General features: G+C 42.0%; 1 protein-coding gene across 3 annotated transcripts in view; it reads right to left on the bottom strand.

The window, feature by feature from the left end:
* SYNE1 (spectrin repeat containing nuclear envelope protein 1) overlaps positions 1 to 23,331 on the bottom strand; it is a 384,525-nt gene that overhangs the window by 78,800 nt on the left and 282,394 nt on the right. For all 3 annotated transcript variants that reach the window (XM_070417448.1, XM_070417449.1, XM_070417450.1), the window contains 12 exons: positions 20,054 to 20,173; positions 17,998 to 18,198; positions 15,754 to 15,927; positions 14,686 to 14,817; positions 13,844 to 14,040; positions 12,799 to 12,931; positions 11,981 to 12,163; positions 10,396 to 10,545; positions 9,470 to 9,646; positions 8,637 to 8,792; positions 3,906 to 4,061; positions 702 to 872 (listed from right to left, as the gene is read on the bottom strand). In XM_070417448.1, coding sequence (XP_070273549.1) covers positions 702 to 872; positions 3,906 to 4,061; positions 8,637 to 8,792; positions 9,470 to 9,646; positions 10,396 to 10,545; positions 11,981 to 12,163; positions 12,799 to 12,931; positions 13,844 to 14,040; positions 14,686 to 14,817; positions 15,754 to 15,927; positions 17,998 to 18,198; positions 20,054 to 20,173 — 1,950 coding nt within the window. The remainder of the gene's footprint in view (positions 1 to 701; positions 873 to 3,905; positions 4,062 to 8,636; positions 8,793 to 9,469; positions 9,647 to 10,395; positions 10,546 to 11,980; positions 12,164 to 12,798; positions 12,932 to 13,843; positions 14,041 to 14,685; positions 14,818 to 15,753; positions 15,928 to 17,997; positions 18,199 to 20,053; positions 20,174 to 23,331) is intronic.

Raw genomic sequence — 23,331 nt, 5'->3', positions numbered from 1 at the left:
AGAGCAGTGACAAGGAGGGTGTTCAGTGCCCAGATGTGCCGGGAAGTGGGGGCAGCAGCTAATCTGAGGGAAGTGGCCTGAGCTAGGAGGGGTGCTGTGTTTAAGTCAAACAGCAACGATGCCACGATGCCACTCTAGATGAATGCAATGATAATGACACAGGAAATGAAGCAGCCGGTGCCAGAAACAGAGGATATGTGTACACACTGGGCAGACCACAGATATTATGCTAAATAATACGAAAACAGTAGTTTAAAAATTTACCACTTTTGCTATTTTTCTCTTTGCTTTCTTTTTAATCCCTGAGCATATGTTTGGAGAAGCAGGATAAAAAGAGAAAAGGGAAGACAGACAAGGCAGCGACATGGATCAAGGAGATAGATTTGGGTATAAAAATCATTTTACAATATACATTCAGGTGGATATTTACATGTTAGAATTTAAAAGTCATTTCATTAGATACCGTTAATCCAGAATTCGGTATCCACAGGCAAGTTTGGATGAGGAACAAATCAAGTTAAGTTTTTAGTTTGTCTGTATCGTTTAGAAAGATATCTGCAGGCAAAATTATTTAAACATTTTAAAGATATTTAAATGTAAGCCATAGACAGCAAGATTCCAGGACGATGTCCACATTTGCTATTTTCTTTATTTTCTCAAATTCAAAAGCATGTTCAGGGCAGGGTGAGTTCAGTCCTTACCTGAAGATTGTCTACCTGAACCTGCACAGCTTCCAAGGAGCCGATCAGCAGGCGGAAGCGGGAGAGCGAGTACCTGGCCTCCAGGAGGCAGCTGTTGATCTCATCAGAGGCCGCCTTGTGCTGGCTCCACTGGTCCTGCACGCACCTCAGCAGTAGCTTTAACTGCCCAGCCTTTTCAAAGAGAAAGACACGTCTTACAACTGCATCACACTTAACATTACAAAACATGTGTTCAATGGGTGGGAAAAATTAATATTGAAGAACTTTATCAGGGTGTCGAGCATTATAAATGAACTCAAACACAAAAGATTGCACACATAAGATATAGCAATGTTGAAACTGATGCCTCTCCTACTTTTGAACACTCAGTCTAAATCAAAATTCTTGAAAAGGTTTTATACATAATCTTTATATGTAACATATATCATATCAAAGTGATAAAAAGCCAATATATTTAATACTACAGTTTAGGAAATGAGTGTTTTGACTAATGCATTAACTTTAGTCTTCATAACAACTTTATGAGGTAGATAACATCATCCTTGTCTTACAGATGAGGAAACTGAGGCACAAAGACGTTATGAAAATCACCTGGGATCATACTGCTAGAATGTGAGAAGTCTATATTTGAAACGAGGCAAATCTGGTCCCAGGAAATGATACTTATCAGTCTATCTATCTATCTCACATATGTGCACACACACACACACAAATGAGTATCTTGAGACAAAAACTTCTCAGAACACTTCCCCCCATACTTATCTGCAACAGAAAAGTTAAGTTTTTAGTTTGTCTGTATCATTTAGAAAGATATCTGCTTTCGACTTCCTGGATGTCAGCCCCAATCTTCTGAATGCAATCTTTTCAATATGGAGGAACTATGACCATAATTAAGAAAATCGATAATAATAAAAGCATAACATGCTAATTAGACCAGACGTCCTTCCAGACGACCTTCTGGACAGAGCCAGGGCTGGGAGGGAAGCCAGTGCTGGCAGTCGGGGGGAAGGAAGGCCTATTCTTGCACGAATTTCGTGCATCAGGCATCTAATAGATTATATAATAAATTAATTTGTACCTGCACGCTCTGCTTTTCTTCTTAGCATAAAAAATAATGTTGAAACCAATCAAGATACCATCTAATGGGCCCACGGACTAAGAAGGTGCTGCCTCAGAGATGAGGCGATGCCCACAGGTGCAGACAGGTGCCAGGGCCCACCCCATGAAAGTCAGGAAGAGACAGGTAAAAAAAAGCCAGGAGGGAATGAGAATTTTTAAGGAGTCTAGTTCTTCTTTGTGTTATGCTTGAGATGATGTTTCTATGAAAGAATCCCTTAATTTATTTATGTGGTAAATTGTTTCCAAGAATTTGTGATGATTTATAAAAATACATATAGGCCAGCCGGTGTGGCTCAGTGGTTGAACGCTGACCTATGAACCAGGAGGACACAGTTCAATTCCTGGTCAGGGCACATGCCTGGGTTGTGGGCTTGATCCCCAGTGTAGGGCATGCAGGAGGCGGCTGATCAATAATTCCCTCTCATCATTGATGTTTCTATCTCTCTCTCCCTCTCCCTTTCTCTCTGAAATCAATAAAAATATACAAATAAATAAAAAGATAGTAAACTTATAAAAATATACAAAAAAATGAATTAAAAATCAGGTTGAAACTAAGGGAAGGGAAAACTGCCCCGCTGCACTGGGAGGAGAGTGCACAGGCTGTAAGCAGCTGCTTGCTGGGCCACTGGTCTCAGTCACTGTCCTGCTGGTGCTGCAGCGCCTGCTTCTGTAAAGTGTGGATAATGTCTATTTGTGTGCAGAACAGTATTTGCTTTGACATGTATTCTTCTTTTCAGAGGATTCAACACTCCATTCAGCTTATATTTATCAAGTGTCTCATGGAGCTATGTTTCCGTGGGAGAAATATGAACAGAGAAGTAGACTATACCACATGTTAGAAGTTGATAAATAATAGAAATAAAGGCAGAGCAAAGGAGAGTCAGGGAGTATGGGGTGGTCAGGAAAGCCCACACTGAGAGGGAAAATTTGAAGAAAGACTTTGAGGATAGGGAGTGACCTGGTGGATACCGAGGAGAGGATGTGGTGTTCCAGGCGAAGGACACAGCCAGTGCAAAGTCCCTGAGTGTGGGCCAGGCCTGTGGAGTTCAAGAGCAGGGGGAGAACAGAAGCCAAATGAGCCTGCAGGACAGACAGCTGCCAGAGATGAGGTCAGAGAGACCCTGGAGCCTGGGTCACATGGGCCTTTAGGTCCTTACCAGGTTTTGTCCCCGTTCTAAATGAGACAAGAAACTAATGGAGGGTTTGAGCAGAGGACTGCTGTGATCTGGCTTCCATCTGAACAGGACCTCTCTGGCATGGAGAAGACTGAGGTCACTGATAACCTCAAGGTGAGTGGTCGTGATGACATGGGCCTGGGTGCTGAGTGCAGGGACAGGGCAGAGCTTGGAGTCTGAAAATACACCTGACCTGTTTGCTGATGGGCTGGATGTGGGGTATGACAAAAAGACCGGAGTGAAGAATGACCCCACAGTTTCCTGCCCAAACAACTGGAAGGTTAGAGTTGTGATTGCCTGAGATGGGGGGAAGTGTAGGAGGGGCGGGGGGCGGAGGTGGTTTGGACACGGGAGTTTGAGATGTCTACTGGTCATGCAAGAGGAGATGTCTACACATTGGGTTTCCCTCTCGACCCCAGCCTCTGTCTCTATCTAGATTTTAGGAGAGAAATCCGGGCTGGGGATACACATTGGAGAAATGTGTGCTGAAATGGTATCTATGGACATGGAAATGAAGGAGGTTATTGTATATTTATTATAGAAAAGATCTGAAGCTAGACTTTTAAAAAAAGAGGTTAATAGCCTGGCCCGTGTTGCTCAATGGTTAAGCAGTGACCTATGAATCAGGTGGTCATGGTTCAATTCCTGGTCAGGGCACATGCCTGGGTTGCGGGCTTGATCCCCAGTGGGGTGTGTGCAGGAGGCAGCCAGTCAATGATTCTCTCTCATCATTGATGTTTCTATCTCTCCCACTTCCTTCCTCTCTGAAATAAAGTGAACTTACGTACAAAGAGTTGATGTACAGATTCATATTAATTACTCAGCTACTTTAGGAAAACCAACAGCAGGTCATGAGCGTGACATGGCGAGCAGGGCTCGGAGCCAGTGCTCACAACAACAGTAACATTACCATGTGGTCTAAATGCGCCCAGGTTTGCTTGAGCTCCTGCAGCGTGCTCACAACAGTACCAGACACTTCTTCTTTCTTGTCCTGAATCAAAGCAAGTCCATTCTGTTCAATCTTCTCCACCTCTTTTTCTTTGGCTTTAATCAAATCTTCTAGATCCTGAAAGATTAAAAACATAGTCATTTTAAATTGCTCTATTATGATGCACTGAAATTGAGCCATGATAGTCTCATAGCCTAGAAATCTCTAAAAAACCCAAAAAGCTTATAATTCTCAGGACAGGGTCTCCATAGTGAAACTTTTTCCTGCATTTAAATTATGTAAATGGCCTTTTTATTCCACTATAAATTAGTATAACTTAACAAAGTAAAATTTTGATTGCCTGATAAGGAAATGTTACCATGTAACTTTTTTTCAAGAAGCTACAGGAAATAATCGGAACTGGTAACATGATTAAATTCTTAAATTCATGTATCTTGGTGTTGGAAAAATTACCCTGTCCTAACCCATAGGGTAAAATGCAATGGAATGGTATCCTGCAGCCCAATATCTGAGATTTAGTTATATTTCAGCTACAATGGAGCTGTGGCACTTCGAATACGTTACAAACATTCACTGTGTCACAGATTCTTCAGAATGTCTATTATCCTTTATTTCTCCCTAAAATAGTCTGATACTATGTGATTCGAAAAAATTACAGGCTTTTTTCATAAACCAAATCCTCATTTTCTTTGGGGTGTGCATTTATAACTGTCAGTATGGGATGTGCCAAAAAGAAAAGAAAATGAATCAACGACCTGGAGATCACACTTAACCATGCTTCACAACCTTAACCAATATTTGAACGCCTTTTGAAAATTTGGAGAGCTCAGTGAGGCAGGCTCCGACTGCTCTCACCTCTCTGTGAGTGAGCACGTGGGAGATCATGTCAGACAACCTGTCCTGGGTCTCCGAGCTGGTGAGGCTGCAGGTGGCCTTGGAACCCAGCCTTCTGAGCTCACTGCCGCCAAGCCCAGTGCTGCAGGCCAGGCAGCTGGACAGGAGTTGGGGAGAGGATGCCAATCTCAGGTTGGGTGATGGAGAAGCCGTAGATGAAGGCCTGGCTACAGTCTCAAATTCGGAAGTGCAGCCCAGAGCTAGAGGTAGAATGTGTAGACCTTGGAGGTTAGAGTGAAAAAATTCCAAAATATTTTAAATTTAGATAATGTCTCAATTCTGTAGAAAAGATTTCCACCCTTCTCTCATGATCCGCATAGAGATAACAAGATGGGGACTGGGTGGTACTATTCAGAGGCTATAGAGAGGAGCCCAGCCTCTGCTGTATTCATTACAAATGTTGTGCCTCTTTTGTTTTTATTTCTGTGGGGTCCAAACTTTTAAGTCTACCTAATTTATAAAATAGTAATAATAATAGATTTGCTTACCTGAAAAGGCTAACATTATATATTATATATATATATATATTATATATATATATATCTTATATATATTATATATAATATTTATATAATCTTTTAAGCTGTTAAAAACTAGGCAAATGTGATAAATAAATAAATAAATAAATAAATACTAAGCAAATGTAAGACAGTATTGTTATATTCAGTCAGTTGATACTCTGCCATGCTTCAGTGCAAATTTATTTATTTTTCTCTCCTTAATTATCATGAAGCTACTTTTGTCATGGTGTATTATTAATTGGACATGCATGCATTTAGTAGCCAGAATATATCATTTGTGTTTTTAATTTTGTTCTTTAATTTCCACTTTATATTTCTGTCAGTATTTCGACAGCTTAGATAATTAACCAGAGGATGAATATAGTGATTGCTAGGGCTATGGGTCTTTTATACAGCAGAGGAAACATAATTAACTTTACTACTGAAAGATATTTATCTCTACCTCTCTGAAATATTAAATAACCATAAAGAATCCTTCCACTATGTCTTTAATATGATTCTAAAATTCAACCACTGGAATGAAATGTATCCTTATTTATCCAGAGGTGTACTTTGTTCAGGGAGCCCTGTGGAATTAATGTCCCATTGCTCAGAAACACATCTCTAAAATGCTCTGTTCCTTAATATGGCCATAAAAGCAAACCCAGTAGGGAAACAGGGCTCAAATATATATTTTGTGCAAAATGAAGGTGCTGTCCTTTCCTTTCAATAATAATTAAAAGATGATTCTGTTTCTGATCAATGAAGGGAAAAGCCAAACCCAACATTTTTTGCTATAATGAATCATTCTTGAGTTAATTCCTACATAGCAGTTTCTATGATGATTTTAATGAATAAATCACCTCGAAAGAGTGGAAAAATATTCAAGATTTTTAAAACAAAGTAAAGCTTGAATCCAGTCATCAATTTAAGCATGCTGGCTTGAATTTCACATTTTGGTCCAGAGGAACCATTTCCCAAAAATGACAATAAATTTTGATCAAGGGTTATGGTACTGCCAATAAAACATGCCAGTTAGAGGAAAAAAACAACACACACACGCACACATGCATGCACACACACAAAGACCCAGTGATGCCCCCAAATAACTCAGTGGAGCTACATTCATTCTGTTCTTTGTTTAGAAAAATGACTTTTCACTTGAAATCACAAATTGGCATTGGCGTCACGTTCCTTGAACCACACTCCCAGCTTTCCTTCCTGACACTGCCTGATGGGAACCTCTGGGAGACTAACATTTGGGTCTGAAAAGGAGTAAAGCTTGCCAGGCGTCCACTACATTTTCCAGATAACAATGTCTCTCTCTATTAAATAGAAGACATGGACATGTAAAGAAACACAATGGGAAATGGCAGGAAAAAGTAACGGAAAATAAGAAAAAAATACTAAGAAAGAAAAAACAGTAGGAGAGAAGAAAAAAGAAAAGTTACATTAAGGTATCGTGTTTCAGTCTTTCCATAGCAACATCTATCACAACAATATGACAAGGGAGCACTAATCCTGCTCATGTTTAACATGTGAACTATCTTTTAATTTTAATGTTAGTGTTTGAACTCATGAGCTCATCAAGAGGTATAAGTTTTCATGCTCCAAAGTCAAAATTTGAAATTCTGACTTATTTGCACATTTTAGAATTGATGCCTAAATTAGAAATGCTACTGGCCCCTGGAGAATTGAAAATGCAACGATGGCCCAGCTGGTGTGGCTGAGTGGTTGAGCATCGACCCATGCACCAAGAGGTCCCAGGTTTAATTCCTGGTCAGAACACATGCCCAGGTTGCAGGCTCGATCCCCAGTGAGGGGTGTGCAGGAGGCCGCCAATCAATGATTTTCTCTCATCATTGATGTTTCTCTCTCCCTTTCCTTCCTCTCTAAAATCGATAAAAACGTATTCTTAACCAAGAAAATGCAACGATATGTTTTTTGGTCTTCCATCTTTTACACACCCATCTTCTGACGTGAAGCTTTTTTTAATTTCCAGCTTTTTCTCTATATGATGGTTTCCTTTGCCTTTTGCATGCATCTCTGACTGGCACTCCATTAGCTTGTCAGCCGAGCACAAGAGCATCTGTTCTTCCTATGCTTTGGAGCTTAAATATACCTGACTCTACATGTGCCCACAGAAGAAGTACTGCTCGGAAGGAAGTTCATTACTAAAGGCCGTTCTATTGGAAATCTAGAATAGAAAAACTAGCTTTGGGAAAGGGGCATTTCTGCAGAATTGCTTCCCAGCTGTGTCTTCAACTGTTCTTAGGAAACACTACCAAGAAGTGTCACAGCTCATCTGTAACACGTTACAAATTACTGAATTACGTTTCAAAACAATTATTGCAGGGTTCACTGTGACAGCTCCCATTTCTTCTGTAGAAACAAGAATATCTGAGGAAAGAATAAGTGTTCCTAGGTCAATGGGGAACATTTAGAGTGTGGCCACTGCACCTGAACCCGCAGTCCTTGCCACTACCAGAGCAAGCATGAGACACAGTAGTCACACTGTCACCTGTGAACCCCGCCTCCCCCCCCTCCCATGAGAGTTGAGCCAGAATCCAATCAAGCCTCTTGTGCTAACGCCCATTCATAGGAAATACAGGGGAGAGAGGAGCAAGTTAAATGCCACTTTAGGGAAATACACAGGCTGATCCTGGATCCAGGGCCAGTCTACATTTTCTCCAGCAAGTTAATGGTATTAAGAAAATATTAGCGACTTAAGAGAGCTAACGAGCATATGAACACATAGACACTGCTGTATCTTTATGGAAATTAACTAGAAATATACATTTTACAGGAAATTTAGGAAATAGTGTTATGGGTTGAGCATTACAAATATTAAGGGATTACATAGTATGTTAAACTTTTGGTGGTGATAATATTATGGTTATATAAGAAAAGTCCATTTTGTAGAGCTGGGAATTGTAGCATGCAGGAATAAACTGGCATGCTATCTGGAATTAATTATGATATCTTTCAGGAGAGAAGAAATATTCAGGGAACTATGTCAAAATCTTGATAATTATTAAATCTGCTGATCAGTATCTGATGATCAGGGGTTAGCAGCATCCTCTCCTTATGAGTGTGTTTAAAGATTCTATTTTAAATTTTATAAAAAGAGGTGAAAAGACCTAATAGGAAAACTCTAAAAACTCACGTAATCAGAGAAATTTATAATCAAACGTAACTGTTCTCAATATTTAACTCTCAGTTCTCAAGAAGGGCACTTTCATTTGGCACATGCCGTGAAATTGTGAACTGGAGCGCGTCAGCCGCCCGGACCAGTTACCTGACAGTCTTTCATTGCGTTCTGGACTGAAGCCTGGTCTCCGACACGATGCTGTTGTTTTAGTCTCTTTTCCTGGGTTTCAAACCAAGTTTTCATACCTTGTACATTGTTTTCATATTCTGACCACGATTCCAATAAGCCTTCCAACAGCTGGATCTGAACAAACGTAATGAAATGAAATTTACAATTTTATTTTAATTTCAAATCATTGGCAGGCCACTATTTCCTCCAAACTGAGAATTCATAAATTCGTAAAATATAGTCCACGGTATGTTTGATTAAAAATGAATGTTCCGAAGTGTGAATCAATGACTATTTTTGGGTAAGCAAGTAAAGATCTTAAGTCTACTTGAAACGAGGGCAAAAGAAATTAAGAATCATCTTTAAAAAACTAAAATAATATGAAATATACAAAGGGTGGAGGGTGCATAAGACAAAGTCATCGACATGATTGAAGACCATGTAGAGCCAGCAGTAGCCGGTTTGGCTCCTTGAATAGAGCATTGGTCTGTGGACTGAAGGGTCCCCGGGTTTGATTCCAGTCAAGGGCACATGCCCGGGTTTCGGGCTCAATCCCCAGTAGGGGGCATGCAGGAGGCAGACGATCAATGATTCCCTCTCATCACTGATGTTTCTATCTCTCCCTCTCCCTTCCTCTCTGAAATCAATAAAAATATATACATATTTTTTAAAAAAAGAACATGTAGAGCCATGTATGTATTCTTCAGTGGCATTCTCTCCAGCAGAATCCCCGAGCCCAGCGTCTGTCGCTATCCTACTCCTACAGTTAATTTTCTTGATAGAGTCTCTCCAGTGGTGGCCACGTGGCTCACCTTCTCAGCTACGAGGCCCTGCAGGATCTGCCAGCTTTTATTCATCGCTCCGAGTTGCTCTGCAAAGTCGGTCTTATCGCTGCGCTTGCTCTCCACGTCCTGGGTGCTGATCTGCAGCACAGACTGGTTCACAAAGTCAACTGTCAGCTGCTTACAGTTAATGTCTATCTGAAAGCCCTGGAGGGAGAAGGAGAGAAGGAAACGAGGTCAGAGGGTGCATGTCATGGGCTTGCTCAGGAGCTGGAGGGCCATGAGTAAGCAAAAGGTTAATGTCATAACTTCCATGGTTTAGTCCAAATGGCACCATCTGTGTGCATGCATAGAACCCGTTATTTTCAAAAATGGAATATATCTATGATAATAAAAGCGCAATATGCTAATTAGACCAGATGTCATTCAGGACGACCTTACGAAAAAGCCGGGGCTGTGAGGGAAGCCTGGGTTCTGGGTGCCAGAGGGTAGCCGGTCCCGGCAGCCAGGGGAAGGAAGGCCTACTCTTGCACAAATTTCATGCATAGGGCCTCTAGTATAAAATATATATGAATACAGTAGACATGCATTAAATTTATAACTTTTGAATTTATAAATATATTTGAATTTATATATATATATATATATATATATGGCAGAGGATGTAGAATTGGATACATTTTATGATTACACTATAAAATATTTATAAATTATAGTATCCATTTTTATGACTTCTTAAAATGACACAAAATCTTATTCAAAATTATTCCTAATACCAGACAACTTTTCCATGCCTATCACTAGGGAGGCAATGTTCTTACTCTTAGACAGCTATCCGGTCACTATGGATGAAATCTATACTTCAGAGCCTGATTGCCATCCCTGGAGTTCCTATGTCCCTTCAAATAAAATAGTTCCAAAACATGGAAAGGTAAAGATAACAAGTGTGTCATCACCTTATATTTCTGAAGGTACTCATTGATGGCCTTGTAGCCTATGGCATTTTTTATATCCTCTTCATCCTTTTGAATGACATTCTCCATGAGAGAGATCCAAGTCATGACTTCTGAAATGGCATGGCGCGAGGGCAGCTTATCCATTTGGAGCTGCCCGAGGAGGAGAGCAAGTCACAGTATTAAAGTTCAAACCCAGTGTCTGTTAACCTAAACACCCCACATGAACCCTTATTAGTGTCCCGCATAGGTAACTGTTCTTAATGCCATGTTTGGATCTTAACCTCATTGGAAGCTTGGAATTAAACAGCAGGCAAATGCTGAACAATCCTAGTCATCTTATGTTCACTTGCCATCCAATACTATAAACATTGTATAAACACTGGCTAATTAATCAAAATACCAGAAAGAAGAAAATGTTATTGTTATTTTATAGCTAGTTTTATGACCTTCAAAAAACGTAACTACAAAACATTCAACAGATGTATCTTATTAATTAGCTCATAAAATCCCTGTGTATTATGACTCAAGAATGTTAAAAGGAGAAAGAAAAATACCACAATACCAACTATCATTTTCGAGAGCTTTGGCACTCTCATATTTATTCCTAAGAGCATAGCCAACTTCTTCAGTCTTTAAAATATACTTACAAGTCTGAATCTTACTTAACACATCATGCACTTATGCAGCTACTTATTATAATAATTTGGAAGAACACAAGCAATCATTTAAAATATTTATGGACTTCTATGGGGTGCAGAATGATGTAGAGACAAATGTGAGATGTACAGCCGCTGATTAGTAGGAATGAAAATTGGCATTAAACACATCTATCTTAATTTATCTACAGTGATGAGCACAAAAGAGAGAGAAAAATAAACTCTCTGGGAGTTCAGAGGAGAGAAACATGTTTCCAGGAAAGAGGAGAACTGACTTCCCTTCTCTAACTTCTCTTCCCTTATTGAGTGAATGCCAGCTGCTGTATTGTAGGTAAGATTATAGGTCTTTTACATTTATTATTGTTAAATCTTCATTTATTATTGTTAAATCTACCTCACTTTATAAGGTAGGCGCAGTTACCCACACTTTACTCACGAGAAAAAGAATTTAAGCAAGACCAGAGAGGGATTGTAATACACACACACATACACACTAAAGAAGCCCGTGGGCCCTGCCAGCGTGGCTCAGTGGTTGAGTGTCGACCTAAGACCCAGGAGGTCATGGTTCGATTCCTGGTCAGGGTACATTCCCAGGTTGTGGGCTCCATCCCCAGTGTGGGGCATGCAGGAGGCAGCCGATCAATGACTCTCTTTCATTGATGTTTCTATCTTTCTCCCTCTCCCTTCCTCTCTGAAATCAATAAAAGTATATTAAAAAGAAAAAAGAAGCCCTTGGAAGATCTCGCATTTGTAAATACGGCATTTGGTGAAGGGTTCATATTAACATGCTGTACAGTGGAAGAGAGAAAAGACAAGACGTCCAAGACGTAGCTTATTTAAATCCGTGAGCAAAAGCAGATGAAGGCAGCTCTCCATCCCATACTGCTCAAATCGGTCACTACCAACGAAGCCAAAGATTCTTGCTGTACCTGGTGGAGCTTTTCCTGGACCGTCGGAATATTTGTCAGCAGGTCCGTCCACTGGCCGTCTATGTGCGACAGCTCGGAACGCAGGGCGGCCGTGTCCACTTTCTTTAAGCGAAGGAGCTGGTTCCCGGTGCTAAGAACAGACGATTTCAGAGAGGACTTGGCATCCACTTCTTTGGAAAACTCCTGAAAGAAGGAGCAAAGTTCAAATCAGGATTAAAGAGCCAGACCTTTCATTTAAGGAAAGAGACCAATTTATGGCAAAAACAACTTTTCTTTACATCGTGAAGGGGAGTTATGTTAAGCATTGCAGACAAAAAACAAAAGCAGCCTACTCTCTCCTAATGGGGGCATAAGGACACATATGTAATACCTTAATCAATAAAGAAATTTTTTTAATAAAGAGCCAACAATGAAGCCACTATCTATAAACTCCTGAAAGAGGCGATGTTGAGCCTAGTACAGTAGAGCCTTGACTTACGAGTTTAATTCGTTCCGTGACGGAGCTCATAACTCAAATTACTCGTATGTCAAATCACTGTGACGTTCGCTGCGCCAACTAGCGGTGGGGTATCTGAAGCTTGCTCGTAACCCAAATTTTTTTGAGCTTGCAACTCAAAGCAAAAAATCGGCGGAGAGATGGCTCGTATCTCAAAAAAACTCGTTAGTCAGGACACTTGTAAGTCAAGGCCCCGCTGTATTCTCCAGAACTTGGTTTAAGTTCACCCACTGACAGCTGGTTTCCTCTCTTCTAGTGTAGATCAGGCCTCACCTATAGGCCTGTAAACAATACATGTGAGCCAAATGCTTTAAACTCTTACCAGGAAAGCGTTCAGATGATCACGGACCATCTCCAGTTCTTGGGGGACGGTCACAGACTGCTGAGTCCAAAATTCCAGCCTGTCTTTTGCGGACTGTAACCAGTGAGTTAGAGCCGCAGACTCACTTTGATATCTGTAAGTATATTGATGAGCCTATGAGGTAAACATCCAATCCCTACTTTCTGCCAACCCATGTCATTCACCCATGTAATTTTATTTTTGTAAATGTTTATTGAATTTATTAGGGGTGGCAATGGTTACTGTAATTATATAGGTTTTGGTGTGCAATCTATAACACATCATCTGTATTTTATATTGTGTGTTCACCACCCCAATTCAAGTCTCCTTTCATCATCATTTATCCTCCCTTTACCTTCTTCTACCTCCCCCATCCCTCTTTCCCTCTGGTAAGCACCATCCTGTTGTCTGTGTCCCAATGCTAATCTTAAAAAGGCATGATAGATTTGGGAGAATAATGCCCTATGTTCAAACTCTCAAATTCTTATTCCCTTAATATTTATGCTTGAAGCAAGTCAGTCTCTCCAAGTTTCAGCTTTCTCTTCTCTAAGCTGAAAATAAAAATGTATTTCCCCTATCCGTTCATGTTGAAGCTATTCAGACCATATCAGATGACTGTTATGAAAAGTTCTTGAAAACAAAGATGGCATATAAATAGAGTATTTCATTAGGTAACATCACCCCCTCCACTTCTCTTGAATATTCCTCTTGTCCTTGAGAAATTGCATCTTCTCAAAACCACTCTCTCTTCTTTCCCACTAAGGTTTTACTGCGACCACCCACATGCCGTCAACAGGCGAGGAGGAGGTCAGCTCAATGGTAAGGTACCCGCTTCCCTACCTCTTTGGATGACATGTTTATATGATTATACAGGAATCCAATTGGGGGCTTTGTGTTTGCCTTTATTTTCCAAACTATGTGATATGTTCCTATAGGGACCATATCTTTTTCAAGTCCTGTACCCACTAGCCTTATAAATACTCTTGAACACTAATCTAAAAAATGGGCAAAATAGTCCTTATATTACCTGGTCCAGTGTTTCAAAATCGTTTCCAATCTGTGAAGTTCCTTAGACACTTTGTTGGTACTATTCAGCCATTGTTCTCCGAGCTGGTTCAGCTGGCTCTCCAGATCGGAGCAGCTAATGGATATCAGAAGGCGCTTCCCATCATCTAACACCTGATATAATTTGGGCTGGTATTCATTAAGGCTGGATTTCAAATGCTGAAATGATGAAAAATGCGGGGTCAGAAGTTTGGATAATGCAATTTGTCTCTCTAAGGATCACAATTTCTCTGGTATCCATATGTTCCCATTATCCTTAGTCAAACCTCAATTATTTACAGCCAAGTGATGTTGGAAACTTTGAGATGTTTCACCTACTATATCTAAATAAAGATGTCTTTATTTGTTTATTTTTTGGTGGTGACTTTACATGCATGTAAGACTATCAAACTATAATTATTTCACCACATAAACTACAGGAAATGCTTGGTGGAAGCTGAGTTTTCAAGAGGAGCACTCTTTCATTAAAAAAACACACTTTTAATGCTCATAAAACAACCAACTATAATTTTTTCAAGATAGTGTGATATCAGGATAAACTACAGAAAATGCTTGATGGAGGCTGAATATTCAAAAGGAGCTCTCATTACCAAAAAAGGAAAGAAAAAAAAAACACCTTCTTATATTCTATTATAAAACAAACACTTAACATTTATGTGCTTTCAACAACGTCAATAGCTTGAAATCAAAGTAACAGTGCTTAATATTTGATTGCAGGTTTGTTTAGATTCTGTTAAAACCATGGGAGAGTTTCAGAAGGAAATGTGGCAGCTTCCCACACCAAGACGCCGCGGGGACGCCGACCTGGTAGAGTGTGATCCGGTCCACGAGCCTGTCCTCGCTCTCCTCCACCAGCCCGACGCTGGGGATGCTGCTCTCCACCACCTCCAGCTGCCTGCGGAGCTCCTGCTGGTCCTCATCCAGATGGGACCACGTCTGGAAATGCAACATCAGCCCATCAGCTAGAAGCCCTCATTAAGGAACAGCATTCCTCTTCCTGTGCAAAATACGCACTTGACAGATTCTCTTTGAAGTTCGGTCAGAGGGAGATGTCTGTGTGTGTGTGTGGGGGGGGGGGGGGGGCGGGGGTGCCTTGGGAAGCAAAGGATGGCTCTGAAGCCAGGCATCAGATGGTGACCCTGAAAAGCATTATCAACGGCCTGTGGCAGCTGCAACTAACTAGCAGCATGAGCAAGTTATTAAACGAGCATGGACAAGATACTCAGCTTCTCTGAGCCTCATTTTTAACATTTAAACATGGGAATAATAATACCTATGTGGTCCATCTGGAGGGTTAAATAGAATAATGTGTGCATTACGCCTGGAACACAGTAAGCATTTGATTACCCGGTTTTCATTCTTTACCCTGGTAGTGATGAATGCATGACTTAACTAGAAGGAATGGGCCTGTTCACGTAGGAAGTGAACTAAATATGTTGCATTTGTAAATTTAAAAAAGCACAGACATTGAAGAAATATGAGTATATAGCATAGGCATTCTACTAAGGAGAACTCTCAAGTGACTTTTTTCTGAATTCAGATTTTTATTTTGTTTTAAATTGGGAAGTCTTTTTGCCAATCACTTGAAATTCACGTCAATAATTTATAGCAAAGGTCAGCAGTTTTTCAGCCTGCCTCTCACACCCCATGCCTCATCCTGCCCAGTGTGAAGGCGGTCCCCGGGCAGCTGCCTCTGAGTGTGGGGAAGGCTTTATCACAACGCACATCGGACACTCAGAGGGGGCACGGCCACACGTGATGCTGCCTCTGGGAGTTCCGAGGTTACAGGAGGCAAATCGCAGGAATAACCTGTCTTGCCTTCATTGGGGGGGGGGGGGGGCGGGGGGGACGGTGCTGCCTCAAGGGTCTCACCTCTAGAATGTACTCCAGCTCCACGCCCCTTTTGTGAGCCCCTCTCAGGGCCGCGGAAGCCTGCGCCATCACTTCCGCGTGCAGTTGAGTTTCCTGCAGGGCTGCAAAGCTGATTATCTTTCTGAAGAGCGTTTCCGTCAAAATCATGTGAGATTCCAGACCCTGGAAGTATTCCTGCCATTTTCCAGGTAGAAAGAAAGAGGTCAGCGACTCATTCATATACTACCAGACGCTAAACTTGCTTCAAACGGGAAAGCTGGTGGTCCACAGCTGACATATGAGTGAACTGTTCCACCGCTGCTGGCCTCCACCTTACAGGGCTCCAGTCTCTTGCGTGGCCTCTCTTGTTCCCCCATCAGAGCTGCTGTGCCCTACCCAGAGCCCTTCATAGGGCACCAGCCCCTGCTCTCCGAATCCTTCATCCCTGCGGTCCGGACTTCCTCACTGTCCTGACCCGCCTCTCACTAACTCCACCACCCAAACTGGCTCCCTTGTCCCTCACACTTTAGCTCCCATTCCCCGTCTGGGCCTCTGTTTATACTCTGTACTCACTGAGAGAACCTCACCCGACACACTCATAACTTCCTTCCTCTATGGTTGGGCTGAGTGGTATGATGTATTCTAAATTTCCCTCAGATTATACCTACATGCAAGGAAACGGGAGACTTGCACAATCCTTCAAATGTGTTTTGAATTGTTCCTTTCTCTGTGTCAAAGGGCCCAGAGGAGGGAGATAGGGTTTATCCCACTTCCTGTTCCCAGCACCACAGGTAGAACCGAAGGACTGAGAATCTATAGACAGTAATATTTAGTGTGTGCTACGTGCCAAGTACTGTATCAGCACTTGACTAACTCATTTACTCCTTACAACAACTCTATGAGACAGGCAGATTATTTCACATTTTACAGATGGGGACACTGCACGGTCCAGTCTATGTAACTTGCTCAAGGTCACTGCCGAACTAGCCCCCCCTCAGAAAATGCTCTGGTCAGGAGAAGCTAGAACCATCTTTTACAATCAGCCATCAATTATTATATCGTAGAATCTTAAAGTTGGAAGAGAACTTGGATGTCACAGAGCTCAAATGCATGGGAAGCTGAAATTCCTTTTACAACCTCATCTCCCCCAACAGCCTTGGATGGGCTTCTCATGGCCAGGGCGGCTGTCTGTTCAAGGCAGCTTACTCCTCTCAGCGTTCTTCATCTATTGAGCTTAATTTCTCTGTTATTTATATTCATTGATCCCAGTTTCTTCTCTGGAATAACTCAGGAGTTATTTTATTACTAGGGTCAAAGATTTGAGAAAAAACAGCTGTGAACTTTAAAGCAATGTTTTCAAAGCCAAATGATAAGGCCTTCATAAATCACAACGTTTTGGACAAAAACCTCTGGGAAAAATAGCAAGAAGTCTAATAGTAAAAAAAATCTACCTTGAGAAGCCACCAGGGAAGCTACATGATAGTAGAAGGTTAACCATCTGTAACCCAATGGGATTTTGAAAGTTTCCCTAGAGGAACTTCCAGGAGCCTTGGAGTTTGGGGTTCTGAACTGGCAAAATTGCTCTTTCTGCAGTAATTGCTAATAATGCAAGAGTTACCTTTGTGTGTGCATTAAACAGGCATGGCTGAATTAAGGAGCAGGGGCTAACTTGAACTTGGTACAGCACATACTGCTGGAGCAAGCGCAGGCCGACCAAGTTTGATTATGTAGCAAAAGGACGTGTTGTCCCCAGAAGTCAACTCTTGCAGCCACAGCAACTAAAGGAGCATGTGTTCAAGGCCATAAGAGCCGGGTGCCACATGCGAGAGAAAGAAACCCATTCCCAGAGCAGAGCGAGGCGTCCTGGGCCAGGCAGAGAGAACACCTAGAGCTAGGTGAATAAATGGGCATAGAAAACGCAGAGGAAAATAGCAGTTCAGAAGGAAGCTGGGCTCCTTTGAAGAGGGTCCCTGTGTTTCCCAGTTTATGAAATGAGAAAGCCTGGCCGATACTGTGAGGAAGGGATACTTAAAATGACTGCTGAGGTTGGTATTCTTTTTTAACTGATAACATTAGAGAGCATAGCCTCTGTAATTGTTCTGCGCTACTGAACGCCAGTGGGTTTGTGTACACATTTGTTTAGCATCTTAAAGATTCACTTATACAAGTAGGAACTCCTAAAAGATTGAAAATACTGGGTTTTACTCATTATGTATCAGTCAGTGAGACTATCCTTGCACAAGTACATTCTCTCTCTCTCTCTACCTTATGTTTGTCAAGGAGCTGTTGGACTTCCTCTTTGGAAGACACGATCATTTTCTGGTCACCGGCCATCTTCTCTTGTCCAGTTTCCAGCAGGTCAGCCAGATCTTGCAGGGCCCTTTCGTACTGGCTCTTGAGTGCTAGGTTCTGGTTCAGTCCACTCCGCCGAGAGCCGATGGTCATCATCAGTTCATCATACATGTCCTTAGAAACAGAGACAGCAACATTCACTCAAGTGATGTTGAGGTTCCCCTCTAGAAATACATTACCTACCAAACCCACAACCCCAGGAAGCGCCTTCAGGTGTCTGCCTATGGTGATGCTCTGTGTATCGGGCATCCATCCACCTGCCTTACTCAGAATCCTCACTTCAAAAACTTCTTTCAGAAAAGATAAGCTAGCCCGGTGCTGTAGCTCAGTGGTTGAGCATCGACCTATGAACCCGGAGGTCATGGTTTAATTACCGGTCAGGGCATGTGCCCAGGTGTGGGCTGATCCCCAGTGTGGGGCATGTGGGAAGCAACCGTCTCATCATTGATGTTTCTATCTCTCTCTCCCTCTCCTTCCTCTCTGAAATCAATAAAAAATATAATTTAAAAAATAAGCTAATTTTTTTAACATTACAAAGGATATACAAAAACGTTGCCTAGAAGTGACACATGGGGTAGACTTAACTAGTCTTCTTGGAATGTCAATGTTTGTGGCAAGATGTGGGATCACAAATTGTTCATGGAGGTGAAGGGAAATGCCCCAGGAAATTTAATTCTGATTTTTATCATGTTCTAAACATTCATACATGTTTAGAGTAATCGAATATAGTATCCTTAACATTACGGATACTAATTAATAATCCGATTTGGGACTATTCTTCAAATAAAGAGCTTGAGCAGCAGAAGCATTTACTGGGAGCTAGAAGACTTGAAGACTTGAAAAGGCCATGTTTTTGCCAAATGTGGTGAAATAAATAAATATCTTAACTGGAAAGCATTTTAGGAGACGATGATACACTGCACACAGAATTTATTTGAGCCATATGGACCTGATTAACGTGCCATGTGAAGGTTTAGAGGCCAACAATGTCCGAGCTGTGAAGTTCAACGCTAATGCCTGTTTACAGCCCTGACGTTGGGTCTTACACCTGACGTTAGCCATCGTCGGAAACTGTCTAGAAAGGACAGAGTGGGGGCCAGTGGGCTCGTGACATTGCGAAATGTTAGACAGTGGGATGAGATACTTAAAATAAAAGTGCTCTTTTAAAAATAAGAGCTATTTTATTTTCTTGAAAGGAAGGACCTGTGAGCCTGGACTGGATTCATGCTAGTAATTCTTCAACGGTCTGTAATAGGCATGCAGGGCAAATGTGTGCATATGTGTCACTATGCACATTTTTTTCTTAATATAACTCAACTATGTTGCTCATCAAAGGCTAAATTTTTGCTGGTGTAATAGCCCAGGATCGGCCTACCACCCTGATAGCAGATTCTTGCGTTAAGTGCCGATCCAGGAAAGCAAGTAACCCCAAGTTGCCCTCTGCTCCTGAGTGAGGCCAGGAGGTCTGTGTAGACTTCAGCTTCCTCTTGGTTTAAATTTTTTGTTTTGTTTTGGAACTGACACAGTGTCTCTCTTCCATTAAAAAATGTATAAACGATAAGCTATAGTTTTAATGACTGATAAAAACCACTCTTTAAATACAGAGTAGATCTCCCTTTCTTAACTTTTCTAGGTTGGACTGATAATAATTACATTTTCTACAGTAGAAAATAATACAGCACAACTAAACTACACCACAGTGGTTAGCCATCAGAATAATAACAAATGATTATTTTACAATAACAAATGATTTAAAAAAAAAAGAATCTTAGAAGCTTGAGAATACAATTTTTAATTGCATTAAATATAGTAAAAATTTCAGAAATTTTTCTAAGAGTTACTTGGAAGAGAGATTAGAACTTAAATGATCTGAATTTTATAGAGGAAAAAACAAGAAAATGGAGAAAATACTTTTTTCTTGAGTTCTAGTTAGGATGCATCATTGAATGCCATTGGCAGGAAATCATACCTGGAGTTTGGAGAGTTCTTGCAGGGCAGGCTGCTCAATCTGCAACTTGTCACCACGCTTTTTTAATTCAGTGATTCCTGCATCCAATTCCTTCAGCCCATCTTCAGCCTGCTGTATTGCCTAGGTAAAATTTATGAAATTTCATCAAAACTCCCACGAATAATTTCCCACAAAAAGTATGACTACCGTGCCTTCTTATTTATTCCTCTTCTGTCCACATAGAACAATACAGCCAACAAAACTCATTGCAATATAACATAAAAACCATGGTCACATGATGTGGGAAAGAGAAGAAGGCCCTTTATTATGCTACAGATTGGCTATCTTAAAGGTGAGGAGGTAAGAGGGACTGAGAATGGAGGGTTGGGAGGACAACAGCTTCCTCAAAAAAAGAAAAATTCACGAATAGTGACACCCCAAAAAGAAGCATGATGTATGACATTAGAGAAAGGTATCTGCCTGGGATTGACTAGGGCAGGGGTGGGGAACCTTCTTCCTGCCAAGGGCCATTTGGATATTTATAACATCATTCTCAGGCCATACAAAATTATCAACTTAAAAATTAGCCTGCTGTACTAGTATTTGGCCAAACATTTAATTAACTCACCCCTAATGCCTTGGCAGGGCCAGACCAAACGATTCCATGGGCCTTATATGGCCCGTGGACTGGACATTCCCCACCCCTGGTGTAGGGAATCATGCTCTGGTTTCCTGAAGTGCAGTTCTGAGCATCCTTGAAAACATATGACTGCATGGTTTCCCCAAGAAGCAGAAAATCACACAATCGACAAGTATTACAGCGGCTGCTAGTGCTAAGCCTTGTCTTCCCAGGGCGAGGTGTATAGAGGCAGAACAAGAACTCATCCTGGCCTTCCAGGAGCTAACCGTCTAGTTGGGAAGCAAAACCATTATGTACTAAATAAACTTGGCACACGCCGCCCCTGTAAGAGCGCTTTGGAAACGGGAGATCCCAGGGAGTCCTGGAGCAGAATGAGTACGCTTTTGGAAGAAATGCAACCTCGGTTGCCCTTGAAGAATGAAAAGAACATGAATTCCAGATGGCAGATAAAAACATGTGCCCATTTTCTTTCCTGAATCCCCACTACCACCACAGCAAATGTTCTGTTTGCTTGTTTTTGGGTGTGTGTTCCCCCCATAAATCTACAAGAACAAGGCAGAAGGAAAGAAGACAATACCAACAAAATTTTGGAAGTTGGAAATCAGAAGGAGAGATGAACATTGACTTAAGACATCTAAGACAGCTGAATCCTAGGCCAGCAGGGTGTCTTCACCCCCAAGTTTATAGCCACAGGAGTCTCTGGCACTCTGGTGAAGTGGGTGCTGAATAAGGAGGGTTGGTGAGAAGCTCCTTAAAGAGAAGTTAAGCCCGGCTGGTGTGGCTCAGCGGTTGAGCATTGATCTATGAACCAGCAGGTCATAGTTCGATTCCCAGTCAAGTTACATGCTTGGGTTGTGGTCTCAATCCCCAACAGGGGGCATGCAGGAGGCAGCCGATCAATGATTCTTTCTCCTCATTGATGTTTCTACCTCTCTTTCCCTCTCCCTTCCTCTCTGAAACAATGAAATTTTTTTTTTAAGAGAGAAGTTAAATTCCCAGATTTCTTTTATCATTCCACACTGCCCCTTCACTTCCCTGGTGAAAGATGGAACATTGATTTTCTAGAAAATGTAAAAAAACAAATAGTTTCTGAACTGAGGGGCACCGGACACAGTTGTGGGTTTGAGTACTTGATTGAAAACAGAGGGATAAAGTGAATGCCCACTGAATGGTGAATGTGGAGTCCCTGCGTCTTCTAGAGAATGGCCGCCAGACCTCTACTCTCCAGGTAGGAAAGAGGAAAAATATGAAAAGACCAATAGAAACACCTAAAAGTTTGATGCAAGGATTCCCCAACAAATAGCCCACACAGACCACCCTTCAGTAGATCTCAACATTGTCTAGCCTTATCGGTCCATCAAGTTGCCAGTTAGCTGCTTAGTCTCCCATCCTAAACGGAATAGTCAGCAAAGGATCTCCTGAGAAATGCCTCCAACATGAAAGACAGAAACCCAAATAAGCAAACAAACAAAAGTAACCAATTATACAGAAAAAAATAAAACTTCAATGAACAAATAATACACCCAAAGATATTATAAAGGATAATGCATCCATTAAAACAACAACAACAACAAAACAACAAACAGGCCCTGGCCGGTGTGGCTCAGTTGACTGGGCATTGTCCCACGCAACGAAAGGTTGCTGGTTTGATTCCCATTGGGCACATGCCCAGGCTGCGGGCTCCATCCCTCGTACAGGACGTGCGGGAGGCAGTCGATCAATGATGGGAACCCTGCCTCCTGACCCTGGCGTGGTCGTGCCAGCCCTCCAGAAGCAGGATCTGGCCCCCACACTTCCTCTCACCGTCCAACATCCCCAGTGGCTTCCCACTGCCAGTTCTCCGAGGGGAGATATCCAGTGTGCGTGTGATATGATCCATGAGGGTGAGACACTATGTCTTCATTTACACCCAGCCACATTAATTTTCAATTTCCACTTCTATTTCTGCATGTGCTTTATAACATAGTACTTGCTTATCTACACTAATAAAAGAGAAACATGCAAATTGGTGTCACTCCGCTACCCTTCCCATCGGCTAATCAGCATATCCTTATGCAAATTAACTGTCAGCCAAGATGGCGGCCGGCAGCCATGCACTGAAGCAAGCACTGATGCCAGGCTTGCTTGCTCCAGTGATGGTGAACTCCAACGTTCCCCGGGCCTCTCAGCTGCAACTCTAAGCAACTATGTTGCAAATATAGAAGCTAAACAAAACCCCAGAAACCGGCTTTCAGTCAGCCGGGCTTCAGCCAGCCGGACCGCAACATTGTATCAAATACAGAAGGTAAAGGCCAGAAACCTGCTTTCAGCAGCGAGGCCTCAGAGCTAAAGCTGGCCCAGAATAGAAAAAAAAAGAAAAGAAAAAAAGGAGCAGTTGGGAGCTTCAGTCACCCGCCAGCCTGAAAACGGCCCTCAGCCCCTCACCCAGACTGGCCAGGCACCCCAGTGGGAACCCCCACCCTGATCCAGGACACCCTTCAGGGCAAACCAGCTGGCCCTCACCCGTGCACCAGGCCTCTATTCTATATAGTAAAAGGGTAATATGCCTCCCGGCATCAGGATCAGCGTGACAGGGGGCAGCGCCCAAACCCCCTGATCGCCCTGCGGCTCTGTGAGTGACAGGGGGGAGCTCCCCAACCCCCTGATTGCCCTGTGGCTC

The sequence above is a fragment of the Myotis yumanensis genome, unplaced genomic scaffold, assembly GCF_028538775.1.
Source record: "Myotis yumanensis isolate MYYU_CA2020_CCGP unplaced genomic scaffold, mMyoYum1.0.hap1 SCAF_6, whole genome shotgun sequence".
Taxonomy (NCBI): Eukaryota; Metazoa; Chordata; class Mammalia; order Chiroptera; family Vespertilionidae; genus Myotis; species Myotis yumanensis.
Note: the sequence above shows the minus strand (reverse complement) of the source record. Positions and strands in the feature narration are given on the sequence as shown.